The sequence below is a fragment of the Jaculus jaculus genome, chromosome 15 (assembly GCF_020740685.1).
Source record: "Jaculus jaculus isolate mJacJac1 chromosome 15, mJacJac1.mat.Y.cur, whole genome shotgun sequence".
NCBI lineage: Eukaryota > Metazoa > Chordata > Mammalia > Rodentia > Dipodidae > Jaculus > Jaculus jaculus.
In genome coordinates, this window is record NC_059116.1 from 65,238,978 (window position 1) to 65,260,119 (window position 21,142).

At 42.9% G+C, this 21,142-nt stretch overlaps 3 protein-coding genes across 9 annotated transcripts in view; 1 reads left to right on the plus strand and 2 right to left on the minus strand.

The window, feature by feature from the left end:
- Positions 1–8,648, minus strand: part of Hspa14 (heat shock protein family A (Hsp70) member 14) — a 32,181-nt gene extending 23,533 nt beyond the window's left edge. For 2 of the 4 annotated variants that reach the window (XM_045134863.1, XM_004662365.2), the window contains exons 1-3: positions 8,495–8,648; positions 7,384–7,464; positions 7,227–7,309 (exon numbers count right to left, since the gene is read on the minus strand). In XM_045134863.1, coding sequence (XP_044990798.1) covers positions 7,227–7,309; positions 7,384–7,464; positions 8,495–8,551 — 221 coding nt within the window. In that variant the 5' untranslated portion in view covers positions 8,552–8,648. Of the gene's footprint in view, positions 1–2,951; positions 3,311–7,226; positions 7,310–7,383; positions 7,465–8,494 lie in introns of those variants that run through there. The other 2 variants (XM_045134866.1, XM_045134865.1) reach the window with 2 other exon arrangements.
- LOC123455076 (zinc finger and SCAN domain containing 29) lies at positions 820–7,438 on the minus strand. Of its 4 annotated transcripts, XM_045134868.1 has the most exons (5): positions 7,384–7,412; positions 7,227–7,309; positions 4,827–5,065; positions 4,338–4,433; positions 820–3,864 (listed from the first exon to the last, which is right to left on the minus strand). In XM_045134868.1, the coding sequence occupies exons 3-5, from the start codon at positions 4,897–4,899 to the stop codon at positions 3,341–3,343; spliced, it is 693 nt and encodes a 230-aa protein (XP_044990803.1). In that variant the 5' UTR covers positions 4,900–5,065; positions 7,227–7,309; positions 7,384–7,412; the 3' UTR covers positions 820–3,340. The 4 variants fall into 4 exon arrangements, with proteins under 4 accessions (XP_044990803.1, XP_044990802.1, XP_044990805.1 ...); XM_045134867.1 differs by having other exon boundaries at positions 4,338–5,065; positions 7,384–7,423; XM_045134870.1 differs by lacking the exon at positions 4,827–5,065 and having other exon boundaries at positions 7,384–7,418.
- A 318-nt stretch (positions 8,649–8,966) lies between the features above and the next one.
- Cdnf (cerebral dopamine neurotrophic factor) overlaps positions 8,967–21,142 on the plus strand; it is a 37,629-nt gene continuing 25,453 nt past the window's right edge. Inside the window, exon 1 of the mRNA XM_004662366.2 lies at positions 8,967–9,075. Within this exon, the coding sequence (XP_004662423.1) occupies positions 8,967–9,075 (109 nt within the window). The remainder of the gene's footprint in view (positions 9,076–21,142) is intronic.

Sequence of the window (21,142 nt, forward strand, 5' to 3'; positions counted from 1 at the left end):
ATCCTTGCTAGTAGTCTTCTCAGGAGCTGTGGCTGTTCTACATGGAAACTTGTTTATTAAGACCTGAAAATTAATAATGGCTAAGTAGGGGATAGGGCCCTAGAGACCGTAGCCTTCATAAATATCAGGGGTAAAAAAGGTGTTTAAAATGGGCCAATTCTGCTTCAAATTCTGGAATTTTTACAGGTTCATCTTTTCTAGCACCTAAAAATTGAGGGTTAGAGAATGAGAAGGTAAGAAGCTTGCCCAAAGTGTCACAGATAATTAATTACACTAAGCCAACCTAACCCTCCCCTTTTCTAAACTTAATAGACTACAGATCAAATGTTTTATGAGTGAGATTTTTTTTTTCAGTTTTTTGAGGTAGGCTCTCACTCTAGCCCAGGCTGACCTGAAACTCACTATGTAGTCTCAGGATGGCCTTGAAATCATGGTGATCCTCCTACCTCTGCTTCCCAAGTGCTGGGATTAAAGGCGTGTGCCACCATGCGCGGCCTGAGATTTTGATATTATTTCAGCATAATACATTTAGAACATAATTTATGCTGATATTATTTATCTTATCAATGTGTAGGTTACCTACCCCTAAGACAGGGTCATTCTTAAGTAAGGGTATTTTATGGAATCTCTTAGAAATGGAAGATTATTTCTCAGCTGTCATGCAAGGAGGGCCCTTTCCAATGAGAAGAGAACATACACAGAAGTGGGAGGGCCATGCATACGTGGACAAGGCTCTGACTGGAGACTCAACAGCAGAGATGTAGGAAGCAGACAATGACAAAGGACCAGTTATCAGAAAGCAGCGGACAGAGCCACAACTACACACAAGTCAAAACTTTATTTGTCCACACCAGGATTCAATGCGACAGAAAAGGTGGTGGGAGGCTGGTGTACATCATGGCCCCCAGGAGGCAACGTTAATCCTGCCACTGCATCACAACCTTTGACCAGCAATGCCAGTTTCTTTCTGCACCTCAACCAGCACCAGCACTTGCTGTGGTCTCCTTCCCCACTCCTGTTCCATCACTGAGCCTACACATCCAGCAGCACTTCATACTCATCTGTTCACTAGATCCTCACAACACCCCTGTGAGGTAGGTAGGACAACTGTTAGTTCATATAATGAACTGGACTTACAGAATGGTGAAAGGCTTGTTGAAGGAACTTCAGGTAGTGATGGGTACCCATCCTGTTTCCCTGTACTTGATCCCCTATTGCAACTTTTCTCCATAGTATTCCTGCATGTTTGCTAGCTTAATCTTCCAGAAGGACCGTACCCTTGAGTTTGATTTCTATCTGGTGCTTATTTCACCCACTACATTTTCACAAGACAACCTCCAACTAGCTCCACTTCTATTTCTTAGTATTCCTCCTATCTCAAGTAAATCCCCATCTATGCATTTTGTTTGCAGTTTTATGTATGGTACAGGTCTCACTCTCCTAAAAGTACTTCCTTGTTTTCCCAGAAAATATATGTATCTGTGTAAGCCTTATTCAGTTACAACATATCCTTCCACATACTGGCCTAAAATAACAGACAACATACATCTCCACATACACTTCAATGCCTTTCTTGAAAGGAATGTCTGGTGTGGTACTTCTAAGAATTTCATTAATTCCATAGACTGTGTCCCAAATATACTTGTTAGCAGTATTTTAAATACACCTTCGTAACTGCTGACTGAAGGAATGACAACTAAAATGGCACCTTTGTTATGTTATTTAAAATTATCTTAAAACTGAAAGGTAATAGCAAGTAAACCATCTAGCACAATTTCCCCAAGTTAGATAAAAGAAACAGGCACAAAAGGGAAACATGATTTACCTAATGAAACAGCTGTGACGGGACAAGAGTCCACTATACTGTCTCCCCTCCATGCCCCGCTTCATTCAGCCCGCGCTCACCCGCAGAGCACCGCTCACTGGCCACCAGCTGACAGAGCTAGGGAAGGCCAACAGCTGTTTTTATTCACTTTATCTACTTGTGCCTCCAGCTTTTAGGTGAACACCAAAGACTAGAATATATAAAACAAAACCTCCCCCAATGGTAGACCTACTCCCTTTCTCCTAACTTTGCAGGAAACCCTCTTAAATCCTCAAGGCATGTATTTGTGTTTCCCAAAAGTGCTATGAAATTCACTGAGAGCTTTAAGTTCGTTTGTGATGACCAACAGTGGCTCTAGCACCTTCATCTCTGCCTCAGATGTGTGCTGGTGCTGCGGGAGTGTCTTTGTGAGGGCTTGTGCCTAAAGGGAGTTACCCAGGGGACCAGTCTTCATACACAACACCTTCTAGCACCCTTTTCCACCACATGCCATTAACTAGATGAATTCTTGTTTATACCGTTTGAGAAAATGTGGTCTTGGAAGTTTCCTAGGACTTGCCCTCAATAACATGAAAAGGCCAAAACAAAACAGCTACTGCTAATGAAATCAGCTAAAGCTGACAGACTAAGTCATTTCCATGGCAACCCAAATGTAAAGATGTAAATTAGGCATACAAACGTGCCCAAATAATATAAAATTCAAATTTATGTATACTTCCTATAGTATGAAACAGCCAATGTTTCACCTTATGAGAGATTATGGATACAAAGCACTAATACACCGTGATTTCCCATCTGTTCCTAATATTATTCATGTCTTGATAGGAGATTAAGAACTAACAAAGTGAAGAAAGCAAGCTAGCTTGACTATTGAGAGTGCTTACTAGTAGGTAAGTCATAGACAACAGCAAAAATAGACAAAAGTACAAAATACATACTGTGCCTAGACTAGTGAACCACAAAGGAATTTAAAAAATTAAGATCCAAACTTCAAGAAGCAGCCCAATTAAACTAATAAAGACTCAAGCAATGAGGTCATGGCATATAACTACATTTCTGTATCTAGTGAACTAATGTGCTCACCCTAGCCTTGCCTCAGCCAAGGTTGTATGCATTAATAACTTACATGTGCATAGTGCTTTAAAACTTCTAAACTCTTTCACATCTGCTAGCCACTGACCCTCACAACATCCCTGTGAGGTAGGCAGGGGAGGACTTATTATCTGTGCCCGGTGAGGATGAGGAAACTGTTGTAGAGAGGTATAGAAGATCACCTCACATTAGTGAGGAAGCCAGGTTTCTGGTTTCTACAGGCCACCTTTCCGCTCCTGAAAGGTCTTTCCATTAGTGGAGGCTCTTGGGCAAAGAAAGTCATCAGCATATACCTTCTGTTCTGGATTTTAATGTTTCATCTACTTTTCCTTCTGAGGACACACAGAAGGTGGCAGGATTCCAGAAGACAGGCGCTGGCAGACTTCTACCAGTCTAGGAAATACATCCTTCTGCCATCAGTCCCTAGCTTTTGGTATTTGAAATCAATCTCTGAAGCAGTTTTTCAAGCCCTAGCTGAAAAGCACCAGATGCCTCTTCCACTGCTGTCGCCAAGCGTCTGACTGCGACGACAGCGTCCCTGCGCAGCTCATTGGCAGTGTCTTGCTGGGCACTGGCCTCCTCACCAATAGCAATCAGCCTGTCCAGTTTCTCTTCCTCTCGCTTTGAGAGTTCTTGTGCCAACCTCCTGTTCTCTGCCAACTCAGCGGCAATTGTCCTGGCCATGGAGCGCCTTCTTCTCCGCGCCCACCGTGGAGGCGGCTCACTGGTCAGAGGCCTATTCCCACCAGACACAAAACCCAGTCTGGAAGAGGAGCGTGGAGGCTGCGGTGTGGAGGCCACCCCAGGAGGGCTTCGGCTGGTGCTGGCGCAGGGACTGGGCTCCCCCGACACACCCAGTCTGGTCATGGGGGTGCTCTGACAGGGAGCAACTGCACCTCTGAAAAGGTTGTGGGAACTGCTGTAGCTGGGGGTCCCATGAGAGCACCCTGAAAAACAAAGCAACAGTGTTGCAAAGAGGACATTCCTGCTAAGGGAATGCTTGTAGCCAGCAGCAGAGTTGAGAGTTCTATAACTAGGGTAGTTCCTGGGAAGGCCTCTTCAAAGGGATTAGAAGGAATTCATTCTTGACTGGAATCTGACTTGCAAAACGTCCCCTGAACTCCTTTTCGTATGGCCCTCTTCCCGCCCTTTAGCCGCACATGGTCCTAATTACCCATTATATGTACTGCTCCCCCTAGTTTGCTTCTAAAGAACGTGTCTTCCAGGTTTACTACCTCACATACCACAGGTCAGCTTTTTAAAACCCAGAATCCTTTATCTTACTATGAGGATTTTAAAGGAGTAAGGGACACCACGAGACAGAAATGAGTGCAATGCCCAAAAGGGCACTCTAAACTTTTACCATTACTTAGGAGCAAGTGACTCAGAAACCCCAGTCCTTCACATGCTTGGGAGTTACCTGCGCCTGAGGATTCATCCCAGGAGTCCTCAAGGTCACTGGTTTCTCGAATCCGGTCACTGATTCTCAGCTGACAATCCTCATCTGATTCCTTAACTGTTTTCAAGACAGGCTGGAGATCAGCTGCCTGAGTCCTTTTCGCTTTCAAAATGCTGGTTCCCTCTTCCCCTGGGCTGTCAGAGACCACTAAGTTCTGATCACCATGCTTGGCCCAAGCAGCAGCCTCCATTAAGTTGTCTGGGTCAGTCACTATCTGATTTCGAAGAAGCTGATCCAACGTATCATAAAACGGACAGTGGGGGGGATCCCCCATACTTGTGGCATGGGCAACATAGGCCTTTAAATACAATGCCTTCAGAACCTTAAACTTGGAGCGGCATTGGCGTTCGGTGCGGCGGAAGCCTTCCTGCTGCATCCGCTTAGACACAGCCTGATAGACATCTGCATTATGATGCACAGTCTGGAGGCGCTGAATATACTCTGCCTCACCTAGTATGGAGAGAAGAGTTCGTGTCTCCTGTCTGGACCACCGGATGCCCGCACTGCTATTGGTGGTGGCCATAGTGGGCTGGGAAGGAAGGCTACTGAAGCGTGCTCCTGGACAGCAAGGCACAAGGCTGAAGGAGTAAGGAAGCTCTGGGTGCTCTCGGTATATTTCCAGGAGCCAGCTGGTTCTTCCCTCTCAGGGCTAATTGCTGAGAAGCCAGGTCCGAGGACCGCACTTCTGGCTGGAAGGCCACAGGGGAATGAGAGTTACAGGGAGGGTTTAAGGATCATTTTGGCAGCAAGATAAAGTAGTGCTACCTGTGTGTAGATCACAAATACGCATGAGGTCAAAACTGAGAAAGCTCAGCAGTGAGAGTTCACCCAGGATGAGTACTTGACTAAGGGATTTAATGGCTTGGTAAAAAAATGACTAGCTCTTCTACAAAGGGCCAAATGCTTCCAAGGCTGAGAGCAGATACAATCATATATCGGTACAAATGACCACTGTCTGGCAAGTAGGCAGGCTGAGGAGGAAAATGGCCTGGACCATGTGGAAATTAAACAGAGAAGTGCTAGGATGATGGTGCAGCCGTACACCTGGAGTGCTTGTCTTTTACTAGCTCTGAATTAAATACCACACTGCGGCTATTCGTTATCCACCCGTCTGTCACTACTATACGCCTCTGCTAGTGGTTTCACTTTCAGGATCAGAAAGGTGAGCTGAAATTGTTTTGTTAGCAGAAAGCTTAGTCTATAATATAGCGGGTAACAACTGTATCATTTCTCTAACCATCTCTCCCCAAATAATAACATGAAGGAAAACAAAAACATTGCTGGTTACCCAGAGACAGATCTATGGAAAGGTTCCATATCTTGACTGTATTCTTATTAATATTCAGGTTGCAATACTGAAGTATAACTTTGCAAGATACCACTGGGGTAATAGAAAAACCAATAATAAATTGGGCACCTCTGCTTTATTTCAAAATATAAAAATTACTTAAAAACAAACTGTTGGCCCTCACTAACTCTGGCTTCAAGATCCAATATAATTCTGTTTTTCTAACCCTGTTTATGTCTTGAAAATGTTTGACACCATTTATTTTTTAGTATATTTATTATTAACCTACTGAATTCTCTCCAAAATACTGTAATATCAAGTTCAATGTAACTAAACACAGGCCAGAGTTAGTAAAATAGGTGTATTATGAAAACAGAATATTAAGTTTAATCTGCAATTTCCAAATTCTAAAATTACCACAAGGAAATGACTACTTACGTTATCACTAAATGAAGTAGAGGGGACAGATTGGAGCTGAGGATTAGGAGCCTAACCTACAGTATTATCTAATTCCCCTCTTGAGTTTAGAAATGCACAAATTCTATATACCTTGTTCCCTTATCCACAAACAGGGAAGGGCAGTATCAATTTTTACAGGGATGTTGTGAGAATTAAGTAAGTTAAGAGATGGGGAATTGCTCTGAAAATCTAAAAATATTCTGTCAACTACCATGTCTCTATCGAAAATGAAAACCCTGGGCTGGAAAGATGGCTTAGTGGTTAAGCGCTCGCCTGTGAAGCCTAAGGAGTCCAGTTCGAGGCTCGACTCCCCAGGACCCACGTTAGAAAGATGCACAAGGAGCGCAAGCACCTGGAATTCGTTTGCAGTGACTGGAGGCCCTGGCGCGCCCATTCTCTCTCCTTCTCTTTATCTGCCTCTTTCTCTCTGTCTGTTGTTCTCAAATAAGTAAATAAAAATAACAAAAATATTTAAAATTTTTTTTATAAAATTAAAAAATAAAATAAAATGAAAACCCTTAATTATTATGGTAACATAATTTGAGGAGCCAGAAGTCTGGCGAAGCAAGCCTCTTTAATCTTCTAATTAAAGTTACTACAAAGCATTAACCCGATTCTTAAGATATTAATTAAGCTGTTACTCTAATAGTTTGCAAGTCAATTGGAGGAGTCAGTTCCCAGAAAGTGTCACAAAGGACCCCAAGAAAGAAAATCAACAGCAGCTACATAAATTATGACATATATAACAGATTTTGCAAAACTCGTCACTGTGCAATATAAAATTATTCAAGTTCACTCAGTATAAAAACATAAAATGTGAAAAGTCCAAGTTTCTACCTCTGGATGACACAAACTGTCAAAAGTAAATAAATGCTGGCACTTATTAATACTAACAGAGCTGATGGCAAGAATCTACTAGCTGACAAACTCTACCCTTTGAATCCAAGATTAATAATCAAAACAAAGCACCTACTGGGGCACTCTCTGAAATGACTCAGTCATAAAAGCAATAAAATCCATCCCTGGTCCTATTTTTACAGTGTGATTAAATTGTATAAACACATTTTTGTTATCATATTTTAAAGTATCATTTCATTCCATACCTTCTGCCAAGGATCTGCTTTACTCTCATTACTGTATTTGAAATATTTCTTATTCTACTTTGTTTTGCTGCCAGTCCAACCACCTGAAAAAGAACAATGTATTATAAGGTATCCAATTTTTAATTATTTTCAAGTACAAAACAGAGGCTAATAGTACCTGTTCATTTTCTGAGTAAGCAACAACCGCTGGAGTAACTCTATCGCCAGCATCGTTTGCAACAACATCAGCCCGGCCATCCTAAAGAAAAACACTCAAGTATTAGTTCTTTAGAAAAAAAAACACAGTCTCATTAGACATGACATATGTAGGCTAGTGTAACTTTGATACCGATGTGAAAAACTTGCATATTAATCTTTTAACCTTTCATATTTACTTACCATTCTTAGTTTCCTAGACTTCAACAAGAAACATATTCTATAAAGAACTGCCCCATTTTTCCCTGCCCAATTGGTTCAAAAACAATAACCATTCTATACACCTTAAAATAACACTGTCATTTCACCTACTTCTTTTCTTCTCCCACAAATACACTTTTCTTCCCTTTCCTACAAATGAAGTACCTAAACCCTTTAGATTTTTCCACATAAATCACTTGCATGGGGCCAGTAGCAGGTAAGCTCACTGTTACTGTCCCTCAGGCCTCGATGTCGAGAAAAGGCCACCACTCCTTACCAAGCTCACACTTCCGGCAAGACCAGCTGTGCAGGCACTCTCCATCAACTCTGCTTCACAACTGAACACACCTGGCTTCAAGACAGTTCAAGGCCACCCCGCTCCCCCGTGTCCCCATCAGGGCTCCCGGAGCCCAGAGGCCAAGAAGTCCTTTTAGGACCGCCCACATCCCCGGAATCCCGAGGCCGTGATGTCACCAAACCCCTCCAGGCACCTGCCCGGCCCGTGGTCACTAAAGTCACTGGTGAAACCCCTCGCAGCTACCTGGCCTACAACCCGCCCGGGCTCCTCCCTCAAGTATCCTCGGGCCCGAATAGCTTCCGAGCCCCTCCGAGCAGCCCGTGACCACATCTCCGGGAACCCATCGGGCTGCGGGTCCCAGCGACCCTGGGGGTCCGGTGGCCTCTGCATCCGTGCAACTCCTCCGGGGAGCCTGCGCCCCGACGCGCGGGGCTTTACCGAGAAGCCCCGGAGGAGCAGCAGGCCGGCCAGCTCGGCCCTTTGCCTCGCGGCGCCCCCAGGCCGGAGACACTCGGTCCTGCAGCCTCGTACCCGAGAACACGGAGAGTGGCCAGTCCAGCTCCCTCAGCCTCACCTTGTAGACGGCCACACAGGCCGAGGTGCAGCCCAGGTGGACTCCGATGGCCGCCATGGCACGGTCGGGACCACGGCGCGGAGACGAGAGACCCTCCGGAGGCCAGGGCTAACCGCCACCGTGAAAGCCCATCAGGCACCGCGGAGACTTCACGTTCCCGCCCGCCCACTGCGTCCGGACCGCCGCTTCAGCCGCTCGGAGGCGCGACCAATCAGCGTGAAGCTCCCGCCTTCCCTCACGAGTAGTCAGCCAATAGCTTTAGGGCATCTCTCCGCGTTCCCAGCGAGCCTCACGCCACAGTGCGCATGCGCAAATCCAGCTGGGACTGGAAGGGGCTAATTAGCTCCGCCTTCTTCTGACTATATAGCCAATGAAAATTCTTGTTGGGGTTGCGTCACTTGTTTCCACCCACTTGCCCGGCTCCCTGGTGGCCTGGAGTAGCCTCAGGCGACAGCAGCGCGAGTCGGTCACCATGTGGTGCCTGAGCCTCGCTGCCTTGGTGGCCTTCTGCGCCGGTCTGTGGGTCTCCAACCCGGGCCAGGGCGTAGAGGCCGTGGCGCGGCCGGGGGCTGACTGTGAAGGTGAGCGGTGTGACCTGCTTGCATGGCGGCGACACCGCGCTGACCGCAGCTGTCGTGGCTTTGGCTGCTCCTAGCCTCGGCTCCCGAGAAAGGCAGGCCCTGTGCCTAATATTTTTCCACGGTTCCAACCCTAAGCAAGAGCTCGATGCCGGCCCAGAGACACAAACCACGTTCTGGTGTTGCTGTGAATATTAAAATGCCCAGGGGGAGAGAGAATTATGGTTTATCGTCTATAATTATGGAAGTTGTTAATAATAAATTTTTTTAAAAATCGCCTCAGTAAAATGGGGAGCTGGAATTTGGATTAGATTTTATGCAAACGGGGCTAGGTTCAGATGACCCAATTATAGCCGGCCTGATTCTGTTGCTTCTAACCTGTAAGCCTTGCCTTCGTGCTTCTCAAGCTCAACTTAACAACGTTTGACTTTCAAAAGGAAACTAAAACATGAAAATATGTTGGGGTGAGTTAAATCAAAAGACAGCCAATATTGGTTACGACTTTATGGGCAACAAGTTGCTTTATAAAGGAGAACATTAGTTCTTTGAGAAGGGGAAGATTTTAAAAATGAGGCTGGAAGGATGACTCGGCGTTTAAGTCAGTTGCCTACAAAGTTTAAGGACCAGGGTTAGATTCCGCAGTACTCACATAAAACCAGATGCACAAGGTCACCTTGTGTCTGGAGTTCCTTTGCTGTGGCTAGAGGGCCTTGTGCGCCTATTTTTTTCCCCTCTCTCTATCTTTCTCTCTTCCTTTTCCTCCCCCCTCCCCCCCTTTCAAATTTAAAAAAATCCCTTTTTTGGTTCAGTTTCCTGGTTGTGGACTTGCAGTCAAAACACCTGCATCCTGGGACTGGAGAGATGGTTCAGCAGCTAAAAGCAATTGCTGGCAAAGCCTGTAGTTTGGGTTCGATACCCCAGTACCCGCTTAATGCCAGATACACAAAGTGGTGCATCTGTATGGAGTTCATTTGCAGAGGAAGGAAGCCCGAGAGGCCCATTCTCATTCCCATATTCTGTCTTTCCTGTACCTCTGTAAAATAATAAATAAAATATATATATATATATTTTAAAAAGCCAAACACCTGTGTCTATGTCCCACCGAGCCCTCTGGCTTTGAGGTTTTTTTTTTTTTTTTTTTTACAAAATCAGTATCCTGTTAATTACACTTTTAACAAGAGAAAAGAATTATGTTAGCTCCTTTAGACTACTGTGGCATTTGTCACCATGCTTTGGTAAAATAATTAATTAAAATATGTATCCCTGATCTTGAGAATGATCTGCTGAACAGAGGTCAGTTCATAGGATACATAGAACAAATGGTCACTTAGTCTGTATGCTAATCAATCTTAACAATTGGAGTCCAGTTTCTATCAGCAAAGTTAAACTTTTTCTCCAGAAATTTAAAATATTTGATGCTTTAAAAATTTATAAGGAAGACATTTGTTTTACTGCTGTAATTTTGCTTACAGAAGCCATCGGGTCCCACATCTTTGAAGCGCATATGTGACACACACCACTGACTTGATGAGCCCTAAGTAATTAGTTTTCTGTAGCTTGTGCCTGAAAATAAACAGAAGAGACAGAGCGTCTGGATTAATTAAATGATAGGCTTATGTCATCTTTTCTAAGTTTATTACAGCCTGTTGTGATTACTAACTTGCATGTCTGGCTAAACTGTGAGTATGTTTCATTTGTTAAAGAGACTATATTATCACAGGGGCAGGAATTATTTTGGAGCAAGAACTAGCTTCTAGGGGCTGAGGAGATAGTTCAGTAGGTAAACATGAGGACCCAAGTTTGAAACCCAGAAGCCAAGTAAACGAACCAAATGTGTTGCCTGTAATCCCAGTGCTTTGGAGGTAGAGACAGGAAGATCCCTAGAACTTCCTGGCCAACCAGGCTAGCTTTGTTGGGGGGGGCTCCAGGGCGGTGAGAAACTGTCTCATAAAAAGCTGGAGAGATGGCTTGGCAGTTAAGGCTTTTACCTGCAAAGCCTAACAACCTGGGTTTATTCCCCAGTACCCACGTTAAGCCACATGCACAAAGTGGCATATGCATTTGGAGTTCCTGTGCACTGACTAGAGGCCCTGGTGTGCCCATTCTCTCTCTCTCTCTTTATCTCTCTCCCTTCTCCTCTCTGTCTGTCTCTGCATGCAAATAAATAATTTTTTTTTAAAGTGGATGATGTACTCATATGTCCTCTGGCCTCCATATGTGCACTCACACATGTACAAATGTGCCCACACATATACAAACATGCATGTATACCACTCACATAAAAACTAGGTTGTAGGCTCTATGTCAGACTTTTACTGCTCAATTGGCCTTTCTTATTAGCTGCTTAATTTCCCATCAGTATATAAGATTAACATGTCACAATATACTGTGCATAATGTGCCAATGGTAAAATATGATCATGAGCCATTGTGGACTTATTGTTAAATTTACAAAGTATTTTGGAAAAAAAATAAATTAGCATCATTTTTAAATTGAGAGATTTCATATAAAAGCATATTTCTAGCTTTTCTCCAAAATCCGTTTAAAGTCACCCACCACTACTGTGTTTGGTGTTATCTGTGACCTTAGTTCTAATAGGGTTTGTTTGACGAATTTGGGAGCCCCCATGTTAGGTGCATATATGTTTAGGATTGTAATGTCGTCCTGTTGGAGTGTGCCCTTAATCAATATAAAGTGACCTTCCTTATCTTTCTTGACCAACGTTGGACTGAAGTCTACCTTGCAGATATTAGGATAGCAACCCCTGCTTGTTTTCTAGGCCCATTTGCTTGAAACACCGTTTTCCAACCTTTCACCCTAAGATAATGTCTATCCTTTGTAGAAAGGTGAGTTTCTTGGAGACAACAAATTGTAGGATCCTACTTTTTAACCCAGTCTACAAACCTATGTCTTTTGGTTGGGGCATTGAGGCCATTGATATTAAGAGATATTATTGAAAGGTGTGTATTTATGTTTGCCATTTTTTTTGTGGTTCTGGTTCTATCTGTGCTCTCTTGTGTTAACTAGTATTTGAGTATTGCTTGTTTTTTCTAGGTTCCTTATATGTGTGCTTTTCCTTTTCTTCAGCATGGAGGATCCTATCAAGTATTTTCTGTAGAGCTGGTTTTGTCTTCAAATACTCCTTTAATCTGCTTTTGTCATGGAATGTCCTTATTTCTCCGCCTATTTGAATGGATAGCTTTGCAGGATAAAGTAACCTTAGTTGATAGTTGTTATCTTTTAGAATTTGGAATATATCACTCCAAGCCCTTCTGGCTTTTAAAGTTTGTGTTGAATAATCTGCTGTAATTCTGATGGGCTTGCCTTTGTAGGTAACTTGATTTTTCTCTCTAACTGCTTTCAATATTTTTTCCTTGGTTTGTGTGTTTGGTAGTTTGATTATAATATGGCGAGGAGAGGTTCTTTCCAGGTTTTGTCTGGCTGGGGTTCTAAAGGCTTCCTGTATTCCTGCATTGGCACCTCTTTCCCAATTTGGGGGAAGTTTCCTTCTATGATTTTGTTGAAGATGCCTACTATGCCTTTGGAGAGGAATTCTTCTTCTTCTACTATGCCCTGAATTCTTATATTTGATCTTCTCATAGTGTCCCAAATATCTTGAAATTCCCACTCATACTTTTCTGTAAGTTTGTCTTTCTCTTTATTGGACTGTATTAGATCTGCCACCTGGTATTCTAGCTTAGATATTCTGTCCTCTCCTTCATCCATTCTACTGGTGAGATTTTCTACAGAGTTTTTTTATTTCATTAACTGTGTTCTTCATTGCTAGTAATTCTGACTGGTTTTTCTTTATTATTTCTATTTCCTTATTTATGTCTTGTATTGCCTTCTTTATTTCATTAAATTGGTGTCCTGCATCTTCTTTGATTTCCTCTTTGATTCCTTTGATTTTCTCTTTGATTTCTTCTTTGATTCCTTTGATTTGTTCTTTGACTTCTTTGAACATGTTTACAATCATTCTTTTGAAATATTTCTCAGGCATTTCCTCTAACTCATTCTCACTGGAGGTCATTTCTGATGCATTAATACTTTTAGGTGGATTTATATTGTCTTGCTTTTTAGTGTTTCTTGTGTTATAATGTATATATTTTTGCATCTGGGATTAAGTTAATGCTTGGATTTTCTAGCTAGCTGGGTATTCTTAGCTGTATCAATTGATTTGATGTTATATATCTTCAGGGTAGGAGCTTAAGGTGTTAGGTGTGGCCCTTAAGACTCTCAGAGTATCTACAAAGGTGTTCCTAGGGGTTGAGTTTCCCTGCTATGTGAGTAGTCAAGGAGGCTGAGTGGAATAAAATACAGGTAGATTCTAAAATTTAACTAAACACTGTACACATTCAATCAAAAACAGCCCAAAGTATGTATGAAAGAGTAGCTGTTATAACAACCAGACCTCTATTAACAAAGAGGTTAAGATTTCTGGTCTGTTGAGGGATCCAAGTCAGTTTGTGACCAAGTAAGAACCTTCCCTGGTGCAATCCCAGTTACCTTTTTGGATGATTTTGGTCTCAGTCAAGTTGCTGGCTGGGTTGTTGGGCTGCTGTTCTGATTTCTGGAGCTGGGCACTGGCTTTTCCTATGGGGCAAACCGAGCCTGGAAACTGTGGCCCTGCAGATCGGCACCCCTGCTGCTGGAACTTCCACTGCTGCTCCTGAAGCTGCCGCTGCTGGGTCTGTCACCTCTGCTGAGTCCACAGCTGCTGCTGCTGCTTTAGCTGCCACTGCTGGATCCTCTGCTGCTGCTCCTGCTGGATCTTCGACTGCTGCCTGTGAAGCTGCTGCTGCTGGATCTGCCACTGCTGGGGTTGCTGCTGCTGGTGACGGAGCCGCTGATGTTGCTGCCGGACTCTGCTCCTGCTTGGGTCCTGCTGTCGGCTCAAGTTGGCGTGGCTGGTCCTGGGAATGGTGCTCTGTTCACTAGAATTGGGCACAGGTGGTGGGGGAGGGCAGGGAGCCACAGCTGTTCTAGTTCTCTTGCTGTTCCATGTGTTCTTCTACCTCGTGGTCTGCTCCTCCATTGTTCACTGCCACTCTTGCTTCATGTTTCTTTCTTTTTTTTTTAATATTTTTTGTTCATTTTTTCTTTATTTATTTGAGAGCGACAGACACAGGGAGAAAGACAGAGAGAGAGAGAATGGGCGTGCCAGGGCCTGCAGCCACTGCAAATGAACTCCAGACGTGTGTGCCCCCTTGTGCATCTGGCTAACGCGGGACCTTGGGAACCGAGCCTCGATCCAGAGTCCTTAGGCTTCACAGGCAAGCGCTTAAGCACTAAGCCATCTCTCCAGCCCTCCCTTCACGTTTCTTGAGTTGCAGAGAGCTCCGGTGTGAGTGGAAGCTCCCCTCACCTATCTTTTCCTGTGGCTGGAGCCGAGCCTGGCGGCTTTCCAGTGCACTGCTGCCATGGTCAGCAGACCTGCCGGGCCGCTCTTGCCTGCCTGTGCAGGCTCTGGATCTCTTCTACTTCTCCACTGCTGTTTCGATTTCCTATACACTTCACTTTTCAGTAAAAGTGTGTATTTTGCTGAGATTTTTTGGTCTTTTTCCCCCCTGGGCTGCTTTGGCATGGTACCTAAGCTGCCATCTTAACCGGAAGCCCAAACTCCATTTAAGAATTGGCTATAGTTTCTCCTTTTAGGAAGTACATGTGTTCTTTCTGGTTTGGGAGTTTTTCATATTAATTTTTCTTACTAATCTCTGTAGGTAAGTTTGTGAGCCTTGCATGTAGGTAAGATGAGGTTTACTGAAAAAAAAAAAGCATGAACATTTCCAGAACTCTTTAAATGGATTGTTTTATGGGACCTAAAACTATTTATTTTGAAATATTTATAGATTCAAACATGTAACTTTTTAATTGTTTATTGTTTATTTATTTGAGAGCAACAGACAGGCAGAGAGAGAAAGAGACAGAGAGAGAGAGAGAGAGAATGGGTGCTCTAGGGCCTCCAGCCACTGCAAATGAACTCCAGATGCATGCACCACCTTGTGCATCTGGCTTACGTGGGTCCTAGGGAATCAAGCCTTGAACCATGGTCTTTAGGCTTCACAGACAAGCGCTTAATCAGCCCAAACATGTGACTTTTAAAATTATTTTTATTTTATTTATTTATTTATTTATTTATTTTACAGAGAAAGAGGGAAAGAGAGAGAATGGGTGTGCTAGGGCTTCCAACCACTGCAAACGAACTCCAGATGTTTGCGCCACCTTGTGCATCTAGGTAATGTGGAATCAAACCTGGTTCCTTTGGCTTTGCAGGCAAATGCCTTAACCACTAAGCCATCCCTCCAGCCCACACGTAACTTTTTAAAAAAATATTTAATTTATTTTTTTGCAAGCAGATAGAGAGATAGACACAGAGAAAAAGAACGACTGAGCCAGGGCATCTAGCCACTGCAAATAAACTCCAAATGTATGCATCACTTTGCACATCTGGCTTTATGTGGGTACTTGGGGAATTGTTGGATTGTTAGGCTTTGCAGGCAAGTGTCTTAACTGCTGAGCCATCTCTTCAGCCCTCCCAAATATAGGACTTTTTGTTTTGTTTGTTTGTTTTTCAAGGTAGGGTCTCACTCTAGCCCAGGCTGACCTGTAACTCACTATGGAGTCTCAGGGTGGCCTTGAACTCAATGCAGTCCTCCTATCTTTGCCTCCCAAGTGCAGGGATTTAAGGTGTGTGCCACCACGCTCAGCTAGGATTATTATTATTATTATTTTTGGTTTTGTTTTTTCAAGGTAGGGTCTCACTCTAGCCCAGGCTGACCTAGGATTCACTATGGAGTCTCAAGGTGGCCTTGAACTCACGTGATCCTCCTACCTCTGCCTCCTGAGTGCTGGGATTAAAGATGTGCGCCACCACACCTGGCTGGATTATTTTTAAGAAATGAAAAACTGACATAATAAATAAAAAGAATGTGACTATTTGAAGTTATACAATAAATTCATGCCGGGAGTCTGACATTACTAGCTTGTTCGATGATTTATGTTGAGCTTGTTTTATCCATGTAAGTTCAAGAAATCAACTTGAACTCTCTGGCATGTGCCACCATTGACTTCTTTTCTTCCTTCTTTCTAATTTTCTTCTTTTTAAATATATTTATATATTTATTTATTTGAAAAAGAGAGAGAGAATTTTCTTCTTTTCTTAATTTTCATACATGCATATAATGTACTTTGATCATGATTCCTTCCTGTTATCTTCTCTTGTTTTACCCCCAACTGTCTTTCCACTGAACCCTTCTTCTTTTCTTCTTTCCAAGTAGTTCCTCTTCTTACATGTCTTTTTTTTTTCCCTCTTCCACCACACATGACAAAACGTTGATGGGCCCAGTATCGAACAGGTCTTGTGCAGGTAATGACAACTGCTGTTGAAGGAAAAATAAGAGAAAGCTATATTCTTTTAGGTGGTTTCAGTTAGAAACAGGCCCAGAGAGGACTGATGACACCTCACGCTGGCATAAATGGAACTCTTGGCAGGAATGGAACTCCTGTCTGATTGAGACTCCGCTACAGAGCTCTCTACTGTCCACAGTCGAGCATACTACCTAGGTGGGCTGCCCTCTGGGGTCTGCCCTCCAAATCTACAAGCCAATAGGGTTTTCCCCTTCGTACCTGAATCTGATAAAAGAATACATTCTCTATACTGTAGTCCTCCTTGCCCTGTTAACTTTCTTCCATGGGAAACAGGGCAGATGCTATGAGTGTTCCTTCTAAATCTCCCTACTTACGTACTTAGGTTCTATCTTCCATATGTTTATAGCTCTTCTCCATCTATTTCCCTTGAATGAATCTCCCTGACCATGCTGTGTTTTCCACGTGAGTGCATGTTTTCTATTTCCCACATGCTTATGACTGTGCTGTAGCCTTCTTCCTAGATCCCAATTTCCCTTAAATAAACTCCACAATTTGTGATTTCTCCCTAAATAAATAAACTTAGTAATTCATAATTTATCCTTATTGAGTTCATTTTTATCAACTCTTTGGTAAAAATAGAACAGGATGGCATGGAGACATGGCTCAGCAGTTAAGGTGCTTGCTTACAAAGCCTAATGACCCAGGTTCAATTCCCCAGTACCCACATAAAGCCAGATGCACAGTGGTGCATGCATTTGGAATTGTTTATTTTCCAGTGGCTAGAGGCCCTGGCATGCCCTTGCTCTTGCTCTCTCTCCCTCTTCTCTCTTTCTCCCTCTGCTTGCAAATATAAATGACAAGCCAGGTGTGGTGGCACACACCTTTAATCCCAGCACTCGGGAGGCAGAGGTAGGAGGATCGCTGAGAGTTTGAGGCCACCCTGAGACTACAGAGTGAATTCCAGGTCAGCCTGGGCTAGAGTGAGACCCTACCTCAAAAAACAAAGCAAAACAAAACAACAACAACAACAACAAAAAAAAAAAACAAATATAAATGACAATATGACCAAAATTGAGGTTCATAAACTTGGTGGACCTCTCCTGAACTCCAAAATCCTGCATGACTATGAGGTCATGAAAGCAATGGCCACTTTGTATCTGAAAGACAGCATTCTTGAGCATTCCTTCTCATCTTCTGGCTCTTTCTTTCCAATCCCTCTTGCCCAGTGTTCCCCTGAGCCATGAGAGGGGTGCTATAGGTGTCTCACTTAGTGCTGACCACTTAGCAGTCATCCATTCTCAGCATTTTAGTGAGTTTTGAGTCTCTCTATTAGTCACTTCTTCCCGTGATGGCCCTGACACTGTTCTTTCTCTTGTCCTTGCTTCCTTTTCCTATGGCCATTGGTACAGAGTGAGAGGGCATGCCTGGGTCTCTTTCTACTGCAAACAAATGTCAGATATATATGCCGCTTTTTGCATCTATCTTTACGTGAGTGCTAAGGAATTGAACCTGGACCTGCAGGCTTTGTAAGTAAGCACCTTTCGTCATTGAACCATCTCCTCAGCCCCAGCCTCTCTGATATTTTAGCCATGGTTTAAATGCTAGAACTTTCCAGAACTGCACCCTTACCTATTCTCAGTCTGTGTTCTTCAGTACAATCAAAACAATCTTGTTAACAGGCTAGTAAATCCTAAATTTCTGTATCTATACCACCTTCTTTCTAGAGTTCCAGACCTTGTGATCATTGTTTGCTGAACAGCCAGCATCCCCAAAACTCAAACCAATTAAAAACCAGTCATCACCTATCCCTCATTTTTGCTTCCTGGAAACTTATTCCTGTGATTATGGGGTCAACACAGTAGCAAGCCTACTATTCTTATCTTCTCTTTCTCCCTTATCCCTAATGATGAACCAATCACTGTGTCTATTGACTACCTTCTGATAGAGGCTGGGCCATTATTTCTCTCTAGATCCCACGCCTACTTATAGACACAGTTTTCGCCTTTATTGTCACACCATCCTTCCTACCTGACCTTTATCCCCTCTCCAGTTCCCTAGGCTGGTTGTAATATTCCTCCTTATCTAATATTTTTCACTAGTTTCCCAGTGTCCTTCAAGTAGTTTCCCTCCCTTTGTTTTCCTACAGTATCTAGTATGTTTCCTAAACACTTCAAAATTTGTTTTGGTCTCCTCCATGCAACTGTGTGTTCCTTGAAAATCAAGACAGCACCTCTCACCACATCCGTTCCAGAAATTGCTATGTCAACACATTGACTGCTTATGTGCCATAGTAGTAAGAGCCAGGAGGCTTTTCAGAACTGGGTTTCCTTTGCAGAAGGCAAGACAGAGGTTGCCTGGAGATGCAGATGAATTTCTGCTGACTTATAACTTTGATCATGACAGCACATGTTTTCTTGGCAGCCCAAGCATGTGGAGTCTTCAGCAACAGGGTCTTACTATCTAGTTCTGGTGGGAAACCCAGAGCCTTGGCAATGGTTTGGAATATTTTGGGAGGGGGGCATCAGGGACCTGCCTGGCTAAAAATTCACTGGAACTTATCCCGTCTCTGGCATTGAAATTTTTCTAGTAAGAATCAATGGCTTCTGGGTGTACAATTTTCCAATAAAGTAGTTTTCCATATGGCATATTCATACCCTCTAAAATTTTGGTTGACCCTCCCCCTACAATTCTTTACTCAATCTCTTCCCCTGACCTCACTTAGGCAATTCCACCCACTGTGATCTGTTCATTTATATTTATGTATATATATATATATATATATATATATAAATATATATATATATATATATATGTATATATGTGTATATGTATATGTATATGTATATATACCATCCCTTTAAGTTATCCCTCTCCTCCATTTCTTATGGCTCCTTTCCAGCTTAATGGCCTCCGCTAACAATTTTTACCACAACTCACATTAAAGTCTAAACATTTGTAGCTAGGATCCACATATGAGAGAAAACATGTGACATTTGGCTTTCTGGGCCTGGGTTTCCTCACTTAGTATATTCCTTTCCAGATCCATGCATTTCCTTGCAAATTTCATAATTTCATTTTTCTTCTTTTTTCAAGGTAGGGTCTCATTCTAGTTCAGGCTGACCTGGAACTCAATATGTAGTCTCAGGGTGGCCTTGAACTTATGAGGATCTTCCTACTTCTGTGTCCTGAGTGTTGGGATTAGAGGCATGTGCCACCATGCTCAACTTCATTTTTCTTTATCACTGAATATAACTCTATTGTATAAATGTGCCACATCTTCATTATTACCCCTCAGTTGAGCAACATCTAGGCTGGTTCCATTTCCTAGCTATTGTGAATAGAGCGGCAATAAGCATGAATGTGCAAGTGTAGCCAAAGTAATGAGACGGGTCCTTAGGATATGTGCCCAGGAGTGGAGTAGCGGGGTCAGTCGGTAAATCTACTTTAGTTGCCTCAAGCACCTCCACACTGTTTTCCACAATTGCTGTACCAGTTTTCATTCCCACCAACAATGTGGAAGGGTTCCTCTTTTTCCACATCCTTGCCAGCATTTATTATTACTTGCTTTCTTGATGACAGCCATTCTGAAAGAGTGAGATGGAATCTCAAAGTAGTTTTAATTTGAATTTTCATGATGGCTAAGGATGTAGAGCTTTTTAAAGATATTTATAGACTATCTGTATTCCTTCCTTTGAGAACTCTTTATTTATTTCCATAGCCCATTTTTAGGTGTGTTGTTTGATTTCTTTTCTTTTCTTTTCTTTCTTTCTTTCTTTTTTTTTTTTTTTTTGGCTTTTTCTAGGTAGGGTCTCACTCTAGCTCAGGCTGACCTGAAAATTACTCTGTAGTCTCAGGGTGGTCTCAAACTCATGGCAATCCTCCTATCTCTGTCTCCCAAGTTCTGGGATTAAATGCGTGTGCCACCATGCCCAGCTTTGATTTCTTATTATTTAGTTTTTTCAGTTCTTTGTGTATTCTGGATATTAATCCTCTGTCAGATGTATAGCTGGTAAAGACTATCTTCCATTCTGTAGGTTGCCTCTTTGCTCTATCTATTCACAGCATCCTTTCCTGTTCAAAAGCTTTTTAATTTCCTGAACTCTCAGTGGTTGACTAGTGATTTTATTTCTTGAGCAAATGGGGTTATATTCAGAAAGTCATTGCCTATGCCAATATGTTGAATGGTTTCCCTTACTTTTTCCTGTAGCAGTTTCAGAGTTTCAAGTCTGATATTAAGGTCTTTGATCCACTTGGACTTTGCTCTTGTGCAGGGAGAGAGATGAGGATCTATTTTTATCTTTCTGCATACAGAGATCCATTTTTCCCTGCACCACTCATTAAAGTGACTGTCTTTTCTCCAATCTATACTTTGTGCTTCCAAATGAATTTTCAGATTTTGTTTTTCTATTTATGTGAAGAATGCTGTTGGAATTTTTTTTGTGTGTGAGGTAGGGTCTCACTCTGGTCCAGGCTGACCTGGAATTCACTGTGTAGTCTCAGGGTGGCCTCGAACTCACAGCACTCTTCCTACCTCTGTCTCCTGAGTGTTGGGATTAAAGGCATGTGCCACCATGCCCAGCTTGATTGGAATTTTGATGGGGATTGTGTTAAATGTGTGGATTACTTTTGGTAAGATTAACATTGCCACAATATTAATTCTTCTAATCCAAGAACATGGGATGTCTTTCCATTTTCTAGTGTC

What these genes read in the sequence shown, in the direction of transcription:
- LOC123455076 (XM_045134867.1), bottom strand. Translation starts at nt 4,899, where the DNA reads ATGGCCACCACCAATAGCAGTGCGGGCATCCGGTGGTCCAGACAGGAG. An exon ending in GGATGAATCCTCAGGCGCAG is followed by an intron (nt 3,865 to 4,337) that starts GTAACTCCCAAG and finishes TTTGTTTTTCAG; the next exon opens with GGTGCTCTCATGGGACCCCC.